General features: G+C 51.5%; 1 protein-coding gene across 2 annotated transcripts; it reads right to left on the bottom strand.

Moving 5' to 3' along the window:
- Nucleotides 1-1,113: 1,113 nt before the first annotated feature.
- P2RY1 (purinergic receptor P2Y1) lies at nt 1,114-4,105 on the bottom strand. Of its 2 annotated transcripts, XR_015259390.1 has the most exons (2): nt 2,889-4,105; nt 1,114-2,393 (listed from the first exon to the last, which is right to left on the bottom strand). XR_015259390.1 is itself a non-coding variant. In XM_010120081.2 (1 exon), the coding sequence occupies exon 1, from the start codon at nt 4,101-4,103 to the stop codon at nt 3,012-3,014; it is 1,092 nt and encodes a 363-aa protein (XP_010118383.2). In that variant the 5' UTR covers nt 4,104-4,105; the 3' UTR covers nt 1,114-3,011. The 2 variants fall into 2 exon arrangements, 1 of the variants encoding a protein (XP_010118383.2); XM_010120081.2 differs by having other exon boundaries at nt 1,114-4,105.
- Between the last annotated feature and the right edge of the window lie 7,718 nt (nt 4,106-11,823).

Below are 11,823 nucleotides of genomic sequence, written 5' to 3' on the forward strand. Positions count from 1 at the left end.
TCAGTTTTGTGTTCCAGCTGGATTCAGAGGAGGCTGTGACATCCCGGTATGTGCACAGCATGGGTCACGTTGGAGCAGGATGTGGTTGGAGGTGTTAGCTCTGCAGGTCGTAGGGTCTGAAAGATGGAAAATAAGCTGTGTGTAAAATGTGCTCAATGATCCTTCTCAGTGGGAGGCTTCCGTGAGGTGAGGATGCTGAGCACAGCTCCTGCTGTGGCTGATCATCAGAAGTGATCCTCATTAAACAGTGAGAACAGACCTCAGTAACGAATCGAGTGAATCGTCTGGCCAGTTGCACAGCCCTCTTCAGCGCGGCAAGATGAAACGGAGCGCACTTTCAACGGGTTCCGGAGGAAAGGATAAGAACACTGCCGCGTTCAGCCCCAGACACTGAAGAGAGGTGGCCGTGCTGAGCTCCAGAAGGTCCATCTCCCTGGCAGGGCGTCTCTGGACCGCGGGTCGCTCCTGCGGCGTGCCCAGCCCGCCCTAGCTGGGCCCGGGGAGTTTTGTTGCGCTTGTATTTCCCGCACGCTGCAGCAGTCAGCCAGCCTCGCCATATTATAGAGACACATTGCGAAAAGATTGTAAGGAACCGCATGAGGACCAACCTGGGCGTGCGCTTTTACGTTCTGCTGTGTCTGTTCAGGATCTTTTTTCAGACATGGATTAGTGGAACATTTTATTTCCTAACTGAAAGAGAGAAATAGACCACGAAACGTTAGGAAAAGAATATGATTTTAAACCTAGAGGAGCGGATTCAGAAAATATCCTATTTTTATGTGCGTGCTCTCTCTCCATTTAACTCATCTGTCATTCCAAACAAGACATGCCTCAGTTGAATGAAGTCTCAAATAATCACATAATAGGAGAAGTCATTTATTGTGAATCAGGCTCATTCTCCGGTGATATAAATAGGCCGTGCTGTTCCACAGTCTTTTGTCAGTAGGGATTAATTAGCAATTGACCCTTGGTTGGGATTTCTTCACTACCTCTACATTTTTCATCTTACGGGGCTAAATGAGAGCTATGCTTCCTAAGCAGCAGCTTAATTTATCTCTAGCCTATAAATCAGTAGCTTAATTTATCACCAGGTTACATATCAACAGTGAATACTCAGGGTGGAATCGAGTTTATTATAAAGATGTTCTGTTAGAAGACACAGTATTACAGTGATTAAAACATGCTGTTAAAATTGCCATCAATGCCCAATCCTGAATATGAACACAGAGAACCACACTTTACATACTTTACATTTAGCTTTCTAATAAATAAGTTCAATAAATAGGGATTTAGCAGATTAAGAAGCTGTACGTGTGAACAGAAGCTGCTTTACAATGTTGTCAAAAAAGAACTAGAGCTATTCTTGTTTGTTACCAGTCACCAGAAATCAGCAAGTAAAATATCAATATTTTACTATGAAGACTGGAGGAATGAAGACCTGTTAAAATCACCCTCAGGTTCACATAGAACTTAATTTTGTACACTAAATTTAAAATTTAGAGCATGCTTTCATACCATTTTTAGCACACAATATTTTAAAATACATTTCTTAAAAATACGAGAAATGAGTAAGACTGTTCATGTAAGATTTTTGTCTGTGCTCCGATCACTAGCTCTTGTGTTACACAATATTGCAGTTTGGCTAATTTTGGATGACCTTTTCCACATTTGGAGAAGATATGTAATAAAGGGCTGGATTTAGTCTGTAGTACATTGCAACATCTTGTTAATACAGTGATTTATTTGTCACAGTACAAAAGAATTAATTCCCCCCAATTATTTTCATATATATATAGCATATAAATCCATTTATATTATCCATTTTAATAATTATTTTCTAGGGAAACGACTCTTACGTTATCTCTAAAGATTGCCAGGAACAGAAATATTCTCGTACCAAATGAAGACGCAGGTAACTCGAGCAACTGCAGTTGTACTTGTCTGAAAGGTGCAGTTATTTTCAGCGCACACGTTTCTCCTGTTTTACCCGTAAGGAACTCCAGCAAGGCTCCCAACACCTGCACCGAGATGCTGGGCAGCCTTTGGAAGGGCGGCCGGCCCCGGCCCTGGCTCGGGCAGGCGCTCCCAGGCCAGCCCGGTCTCCGCTCGGCCCCGTCCCGTCCCGCGGCTCCTCCGGCTGACAGCGTGCTGGTTCTCCTCAGCGCGGAAGGCAGGATTGGACCATCGGCTGCGCAGAACTAAATCACCTCCGCACGCGTTTGCACGCCGACATCTGTTCATGAAACACGCCGCAGCGTGCACGCGCAAAGCAGGCGCCTGCGTGCACCGGCTCCTAGAGAGCCCTGCTATCTGCCCGCGGCCGAGGTGTCAGTCCGCCTGGGAGCCAGTTTGCCTTTAAGGGGTCCAGGCTTTTCATGAACAACCGTCGCAATCTGAAAGCATAACCATGCACACACCAGTAAGCCTACCTTTTGTAAAACACCGGCACTCAGAGAAGGCTGAATCATAAACGCTACCAACTATCCAATAATGATCAACACCAGAAGTAGATGAAGAAATAAAAAACTGTAAAGGTGAGATAACTGCAGTGTGACTTTTGACTTAAACACTTGTTTACAACGGCAAGTGAGTGAAAGGCTAGGCATGTGGACTGAGCCTCGGAAGAGCCTCGCTCTTACTCCCTATTTTTAAGGAGAGGCTGACTGAGAACATTTCTGAACGTGGGAGACTAAGTCATTACAACAGAAGCACTTGGATTGCTTTCTTCCTTTAGGGGATTTACTTCATTTTACTTTATCTGACACAAGTCAGAAAGAAATGAGAACATGGTAAGGAGAAGGAAAGCTGAATTTTGACACGTTATTTTCCACTAAATTCTTCTGCTGCCTTTGTTAAGCTTTTTCTAAGATCAGAAAATGAGGCTTTACCTAAAACGAATCTGAGACACTGGTAGGTTTTCCTCACGCACTGGTAGCACTACAGTGTCCTACTGTCTCAAAGCAGAGCAAAGCAGAGGATTTTTTCACTGTTTCCAAATCTTGCGCATTTGTTCACAAACTCGTATCTCCGTTCTGTTTATATTCAGCTAGAATGTTGAGAGTCATTTCCTCGCTTTTGGACTGCACGTTGTGTTCGCTTCTTCTGGACGATTTCCTGGTGGCCCTGGAAAGCCGCCGTCGAAAGGTGTCGCCTGCCAGAAAGTAAAGGATCGGGTCGACGCAGCTGTTGAGGCTGGCCAGGCCCCTGGTCACCTGGTAAGTGGCATAAACCTTATCGTTGAAGGCACACATTTGTGGAGTCTGAAAATCCACCCTGGCTCTTAGATTTAAGGTCTTCATCACATGGAAGGGAAGGTAAGACACAGCAAAGACTGTCAACACAATAATAACCAGGTAAATAGACTTTCTCCTGAGGGGAGAGTTATCCAGATCCTTGTAAATCAAAGCTTTGACAATTAGCCCATAGCAACCAAGAATCAGTATGAATGGGATGCAGAACATAAGCACGGTGGTGCACATGCTGTAAATGAAGTAACTTCTCAGGTAATCATCGGCGGTTGTGTCGTAGCACGTCGTGGTTTTATTTCTCCTTATCCCTGTGCCCGAGTAGAAGAGTATCGGAGAAATCACGGCCACCACGAGGACCCAGACCAGGGTGCTGATGTACACCGCGTTCTTCTTCTTCAGCCTCCCCAGCGACTTCAAGGGGTGCACCACTCCCGTGTACCTGTGCACGCTGATGCAAGTCAGGAACAAAATGCTGCCGTACAGGTTGACGTGGAAGATGAACCTCTGCAGCTTGCACATGATATCTCCGAAGATCCAGTCTGTTTTATTGAAGTAGTAAAAGATGAGGGCAGGCAGAGTCAAGACGTACAGGAAATCGGCTAGCGCCAAGTTGAACATGTAAACCGAGATGCCGCTCCAAGGCCTCATGTGGAAGACAAACATCCAGATGGCCACGCTGTTGCCCAAAAACCCAGTGATGAAGACCAGAATGTAGACAGTGGGCAGGTAATAGAACTGGAAGCCAGTTTTGGTGAGGGAACACTTGGTGGTGGTGTTCCCCGCAGACCAGCCGCCGCTGGATAAGAGGTTGGGTTCAGTTCCATTCAAAGCAGCAGAGAAGAGGACTTCGGTCATGATCCTCCCACCAGAGTCACATCGGTCTGAGGGGAAGCAACAGAGTCTCTACAGGAACAGTAACGCCTCTGAAAAACAGAGAAAAGCAAAGAAAGCCTGAGGGGAAGGTAAAACCTGCCGTGCTTTTCTTCGGAGGCTGGGCTGAGCCGCTCCCACCCGCGCAGGTCGGTGTAGCGTGGGGCGCGGACCGTGCCCCCCCCGCACCCCGGGAGCCAGGGGAGAACGCGAGTGGTCCCCTCCGCACGCCGGGGCACCGCGCACGGGGCTGGCGGGGCCGGGGGGAGACCGGCGCTGGGCTGGGCTGGGCTGGGCTGGCCCGGCCCTGGGACGCGCCCGCGGGCAGAGGAGAGGGAAAGGGCGAGCGCCGCGAAGGGGCGGCCGTGGCGGGGCCGGCCGGGGGGCAGCCGCTCCGCAGGCGAGCGCCGCCGCCCCGGCCGCCCACGCGGCTGCCGGCCCCGTCCCGCAGCCCGCCCGGGTCACCTCAGCCCGCCCGCCGCCGCCGCTCCTCGCGTTCCCGCCCGGCCCCGCTCCCCGCGTCGCCCCCGGCCGCCGCGCCCCAGCCCGGCTCCGCGGAGCGGCGGGGCCGCCCCCACCTGCCTCCCTCGGCGCCCTCCGCAGCCCGCGCTCCTCGCTCCCGGCCGCCGGCAGCGTCCGCCCGGCGGGGGGCGGTGTCCCGCCCGCAGCCGCCCCGGCCGAGCCGGCTCTCATGGCCGGGCAGGGCAGGGCAGCCGGGGGCAGCGCCTCTCCGGCGGCTCCCATCCCGCCGCGGGGAGAGCGGCCGCGGCCCCTCTGCTGCGGGAGGCAGCGCGGCGGCCCCGGGCGGAGTGCGGGCGGGCGGGACGAGGCGGCGGCTCGGCCCAGGGGCGCGCCGCCCGCCCCCCGCACCGCCTTCGCAGGCGGGCGGCGCTCGCCGCTCCCCGCCCGCGCCACATGGCGGACGGGCCGGCTCGGGGGCCGCGGGGAGCGGCCGGGGCCGGGGCCACCTCGCCCGGGGCAGCGGCCTTTGGTCCCCGGCCGCACGCGCCGTACGCGTGGCCGGCACCCGCCACCCGCTACCCCGGGGCTCCCACTCGAGACGGGGGGCTCGGAGGGGACGCGGCCGCACACCCCGGCTCCAGTCTGGCAGCGGTGGTGGTAGCGGAGCCCACGGGTGGACCCACGCGGCGAGGCGGGCGTGGTGCTGCGGGCGAGGCCAGCGCCAGCGAGCACGGCCACGCACCTTGGCCGGTGTCGCCCCGCTCCAGGGGCTCTCGCAGGCTCGACGCCGGCACAGCTCGGGCACGCGGGACAGCCCCGCAGCGGCTGGGGCACAGCCATGGCCCGCCTGACCCTCCGGGGCAGCCGAGGCAGCGGAGGGCAGGGGCTGCAGCCCTCCACAGGGCGCAGGGAGCGGGAGGAAGGCGGCAGGGAGCCGGCTGCCGGGTGTCCTGCTCCCGAGCTGCTGCGAGCGGCTGAGCAGCCAGCGCTCCCCTGATTTTGCTTTCACTCAACCCTTTGAAAGCTGCTCCGCAACCCAGTTTAAGCGACATGAACATGTTAATTGCTGTAAATGGAACAGCTGAGCAGAAATATGCTCTACTGACCTCTAATTAAGCGCTATACATTTGGCACTTGAGTCAGAATACGATTATTATTTATTGTCTTAGCAAAACACAATCTGCTGGTTTCAGCCATTTCTTCCTCGCTCGCATTTTAGCTAGGATGTGTGGTGAGTGATACATGAGCTAGTCATATCTGCTCTCAGCTGAAAGCTGTGTTCTAGACGGAGGATTATTAGCACTTCATGAATATGTATTCATTTTTCAAACTTTTGAGTCTGTCTAAATTATAAAACTAGTCGGGAAAGCTTAATTGGGAAACCAGCTGCGTGCCATACCCCTGTAGGAATATGCAAGTGGATGCAGATGGAGTTGGCGGCCTGGCATCTCTTTTGGGGCGAGTTATGCAGACCATGGCTTTGAAGCAACAGCTTAAATTTTGTGAATATAAGACCTCTTCTTCTTCTTGTATATTAGGTTTTTTTTTCCTTTTTGTACTCATCTGCTGTCTGCATATTTACTACTTTGAAGATTCTTCTAATTTTACTACAAATTGAATGTGACGAGAAAGGAAAGCGAAAAATGAGACAAGAGCAGCAACACCTGTAAAAGCTGTGTGGTAAAGCCAGCCCGGTTTACAGGACTGTTCAGTGGTGCCCTCTAGGATTTTGAAGTTCTAGCAAAAATGGATCCTTAGCCTCCATGTTCCCACAAGAGAAAACACCCAACCCACAAACCAGACATATGGCGAATAGAGTAGAATCATATTGAGCCCACCGTGCTGGTTTATGAAAAAGCCATCTTGCTCCTCAGAGAATCAGCTGCATGGCCAAAACTAGAGTTCGTTTTAATGAAAGACTTGGATAATTGTGTAAAAAAAAAAAAAATGAAAGAAAGAAAAAAATACAAAGCAATGCTATTACATGTGAGAAGCCTTTGAATTTATCTTTCCCTTTGTAACTGCTGTTTCATTAGTGATTTTCTCCGTCCCATTGCTAACACGTAGCTTCTCTTGGCAGCTTCCTTGAATTCCCTGTCTTGAGCAAACTTTGAGTCATACCGAAGCAGCATCAGATAGCATCAGTAAACACGCACTATGAACTACCGCCTGTTTTCCTCGGTTACCTAAGCAGCGCCATAAATCCAAACCGTGGACACAAAAGGTCGGAGCCGTAATTCGGGGAGCGCACAGCTGCCCGGGGAAGGAGGCATTTCTTAGGCTTTGCGCTCGTGCCTGAGACAGGCTGGGGTGCAGGCAGCAGTGCGGGGCCGGGGTCCGGCTGCGGGGGCTTCTCCACCTTCTCTGGAGCAGAGCTGCGGTTTGTTAACACGGCATGTGGAGAAGCGTGAGCTCACCAGCACAAGCGCGAGCAGGAGCAGGCGGCGGCGTGTGCCGGCTTTGCCCAGGCACCCGTGGCACTGTTCACGCCAACCTCAGCCTTAACGCCCACGTGACGTTGGCAGGGACAGGAGAGGCGACGCGTGTCCTGGCGTGAAGCCGTGGCTGTGTGGAGACGTGACACCTCACCTGGCGTAACGTTCTTGTGGGACAATACGCATGTTGAAGGTTGACTACAAACACATAAATATCCGAAGGCAGGGGTTGATCTGTACCAAATCCGTGCCTCACAACCTCCGGCTGCTGTACTGTTGATCTGTTACTAAGGACTCCAAGCTCAGATTTATAATCTGGTCTGAGGGACTTCAATTTACTCTTCTATGCCAGGGCAGGATTTTCCAAGATACCTGACCCATCCTGTAAGTTTTTTCTAAGCGCCCTCTCATTTTCCAGCGGCTTGTCGGAAGGGTGGGCACCCAAAGCAGACACTGTTGTGATGGTGTTGCTGGCAGGATTGCAAGCATCACGTTGCCTGCCTGCCCAGCAGTTTCCGACGGTGCCCTTAAGCGGGTAACACCACACTTGCGCTACATCTCCCGGCTTCTTCTGCTTCAGCTGCAAACAGCAGCATTGTTCCAGAACCACACTCGCCTTTCCTCACAAGAGTGGAAAAGAGCGTTTCCCTTTTTTTAAAAGGCACGTTTTCTACATCACTGGCATCCTTGCTTCCTTTTGACTCCTGCTTCGCATACCTCACTAGGTCCAAGCGCCCCTTTTTCTTTTTCATACCCCAACTACTGCACCGCCCGTCTGAGCCTGCCAGTCTGGAAATGGGAATCTCACACGCTGGTTTGAAGAGTTTGCGCGTTCTGACTGCAGTGCTTCGGCTGCGAAAGGTCCAAGCACTTACACGAGTGAAGAAAAAGGCGTATTTTTTAGCAGCCATACTGTTAAATGACTTCATGCACAGGCAGCAAATTAGCGTCTTCCTGCTTTTATCGCTGATCTGTTCTTATTTTGGAGCACAACCGTACAGCATGTTGCATTAGCACCTTTTCCTCCATCGCTCCAGCATATGCCTCGGAGCTGAGCAGGTTTCTGTCTGCTATAGCTGAAACTGAATGCCTTCCAGCTTTGCCTCTTAATGCGCTTTCTGCAAAATCTGGGATTTTATACCACTGATTTCCATTAAACTGAATGTTTTGTTCTGTTAACAGCTGATTTAACTCAAACGGGTGATAGATCCCTAACGAGAGGAGAAGGCATGCTCAAGAGCAAATGGAAATTCCCAGTCAGCCCAATTAGCGCTGAACTATCGCAGCGTGTGGGTGTGCAGAGGGAACGGTCTGGACGTAGATCCAGCTGTTTCTACCTGTTGGTTGTAGCTGTCAGGAAGACGAAGATGCCGAGTTCAGAATTTCACAGTGTGCTGGTATGAACAACGGGCCCAAACTGGCTGCAGACTGAGAGGCTGGTGGAAGCCACCCCAGAAACCATCATCACGACGCCTGCTCATAGTGAGGGTAAATAGGTGGATATGCGTGTACGTACACGCATGTATGTAGAGGACTCCGTGTCTCACCCGGGAATGCTGCTGGAAGGGCTGGGTGAGCACAGAACTCGGAGCGTCCTCTGCTCTCGACCCCCTGCTCCAGGACATCTTGTTCACTGCAAAAATGCCAGTTTCACATTTTGCCTGAATTGCTTTGTGACTGCCTGTTGGCTTCTGCTGAGCTGCATTCCCCTTTTCCTTAGGAAACTTTAGGTCCAATAATGCTTTATCACGCTGTGTTTTCTTCTCCAGTCTCTGCAGTTTCACATCTTCCTTTCTCATTTGTCACAGAAGACAGCATCTCTTCCCAGCACCCCTTATACGGCGTGCAGACTTTCCACAGCGAGCCTGAAATGTTGAAATTTTTTTTTTTTTTTACCCACTGCTGAGTGCAGTATTTAAAATACTACACCTTTGAAGCTGTAAGAGGTCCCTCAGCTGGACTCCAACGGCCACCTGCACACAGGTGAGAACTGAGCAAAGTCTGGTTTAAAGGATTTGAGCAAACACTTGTACCAAAAAAAAAAAAAAAAAAAAAGCAAAGCTCATCCTTGTCTATCTAAAAATACTTAAAAGTATATAGTGGCCAGACTCTTTACCCCAGTTTTTGTTTCCTTCCAGCCTTAGCTTCACCTGCTGAAAGTACCCGGATTTGGCCTCGACTTGTGCGTTCCTCCAGCTGGGAAACGTGCGGGGAGCAGCCAGGTATGTGCACTGTCGCTTTTGGGCAGCAGGCAATTTCTGTCACCTCCCTGCCAGAACGTGTGGCCCTCGGCAGCTGAGGCAGAGGGCTGGACCCTGGTGAGGAAATGATGCGCAAGGCAAAAATGCTGCGGCCCTCACGGAGACAGCCCCGATGCCTGCGGCTGCTCTCCCCGCCCGGCGCGAGGAGCGGGCGCCTGTGTGCGTTTGTAACGCCCGAGCTGACATTCTGCTGTCTTGAAAACAGAAGCTAATTAACTGGGCTAATTAACTGGATCTGCACACGGCGTAACGTAAGCCCCAGCGAGTGGCAGAGCCCCAACAGGGCGTGAACTTTTGGGGACAGAGTGACACACTATTGTGCGTGCAAAAAATGATAATTTTATAATCAATAGCGGGGTAACGCGGTGAGCGGCTGGCGCGGGACTTCACAGTGCTCGGTCTGTAGGGCCCTGGTGAGTATCCGAGATGACGGTCACACAGTCCTGTAGGGATGACTACATGTCTTTTCTTCTCCCTCTTTGCCTTTATTAATATCATAGACCCACAGGAATAACCAAACTGCTGTTTCGGAGTGCCTTCTGTGTTTCAGAATATGCCAATAGTTTCTGATCAGCACGGCCGCTGCAACCCCCTGTCATTCCAACAGCAATAAATAGTTAGTGGAGGTGACATTAATCCTCGCAGAGCAACTGCACTTCCAGGGTCTAAAGATAACACAGAATACTGGAAAACCTGTTCTAATTACAGCAGGGAACATCTTGCCTCCTTCCTATATCGCGGTTTTACGTTGAAATAACTGTTCTCAGTAGAAAAGAGCTTTTGTTCAGCTACCAGCCAAGAAGGACAATTCTGCAGAGAAGGTTTAATAGTGCGTTAATATTCACATTACAGTTTCCTCAAATGGCCAAGCAGACAAACAGGCAGGAAACAGTGAAGATCGCATAGCAAGGGAGACAAAATTAAGTATTTTAATTAAGTACTTGCTACCTAATGCATGGAGGGAAACGAGCGCAGCGCTCCCTCTGAGGTGCTATCACCGAAGCATCCTACCGGCGCGTCTCACTGGGGTACAGGGCCGGGCTTTCCTGTTCGCAGGGACATGTTGCTGCTGGATGTGGGTGCCTGCTGCCTCCTGCCAGCCCTGCCTGGCTCCTCCTGCTCCCCCAAAGCTGTCGTACCCCCAGATCTGGGCTACCGCTGCGACAAAGCTGGATTTCCCCCTACAGCCGAGCCTCTGACTGCACTTCCCAAAGCTCACTGGGCTGCCGAGCGGGCAGCGCAGCTGGGACAACGTCCAGCTCTGGGACAGAAGAAGTCAAATATGATTGAGAAAATACCTGCCATCGCGTCACCGGCAAATCACATCAGTGGTACACATCATCCGCTAACGTTCAGCAGATATTAGAAAATATGGTAACATTGGATTTTCAATTGAATTTCTCTTTCGATATGTCTTTATAAACATACTTAAATGCAGGCAAAATTGTTTCTTGACATTTTAATACAGTATTTGATCAGGTCATCTATTTAGTTAAAATAAATTTTGAGAACAGTAAAAATACAGGAAGGCTAAAATCAGACAATGTTTTCAGGTGCTAAACTTTCCTACAGTGCTTGAAACACGGAAAGATGTTAGAACTGATCTGGGACATTTTTTTTAAGGCTGAGGTTAAGAAATCAGTGAACAGCAATGTGATCATAGGTGAAAGCCTGCATATTGCCTTTCTATGGGCTGGAGGGTGCAACGTTCTGGAGGTGACCTCTTGCTGCTGTGAGCAAACACCACTTACTGCAGCCCTTCTGGGCTCTTACCCCTCTGCTTTCCTTTAGTCTGCACCCACATTTTCTTTCCCAATCGGTTCCAGACGAGTTGCTCTGGCTCAGAGGAGCATGCCCTGTTCCCACGCGTGCTGTTACCCTTCCCGCAGAACTCTCACCCCGTGCTGCCATCCCGACGCCGCGGAAGTGGGTGACTCATCATTTTCCGTGCGGCGGCCTGTTGCCCGCACCCGATGGCCTCCCAGGGCGCCCGGGCCAGAGGCGGAACAGAGCTGATGCCTGTTAGTTCCCCGGGAAATAGACAGCGTCTGAATTTTGTCAGGTTGTTACCTCCATGTGGATATCCCACAGCCTTTCTCTCTCCCCGCCGCCCTGGCCGCCTCCCTGGGAGCCGCTGCGCGGGTCGCACTCCTCTCATTCCTGGATGCTCTCGCCTGGCTCCCCTCCTGCCATGGGGCTGAAACCACGCGTGCTGAATGTTTTCCTGGCCACGTCTCCAAGCACCCAGCATCTCTTGGTGCTCTGTAACTCCGTGAAACTTCACTTCAGTATGCATTTGCAACGTAAGGTATCGTTCCACAGCTCCCACTGACAGTTAGGAAGGAGGTGATGCTGAGGAATAAACAGAGATACGTCAGTGCCTGAAATAAAGACGTCTAATGAAAAGCTAATCATGTAGTACAAAGAAACGCCAGCTCAGCTCTTACTGGAAGCACATACTCTGGCAATCATTGCGAAGGCCATTTCTCATTTAATGTGCAGTTGCTGAAGCAACAGCTTCGGTTTAAGCTGCAAAAGCGCTGAGTC

Source organism: Chlamydotis macqueenii, chromosome 9 (genome assembly GCF_036417535.1).
Source record: "Chlamydotis macqueenii isolate bChlMac1 chromosome 9, bChlMac1.mat, whole genome shotgun sequence".
Lineage (NCBI taxonomy): Eukaryota > Metazoa > Chordata > Aves > Otidiformes > Otididae > Chlamydotis > Chlamydotis macqueenii.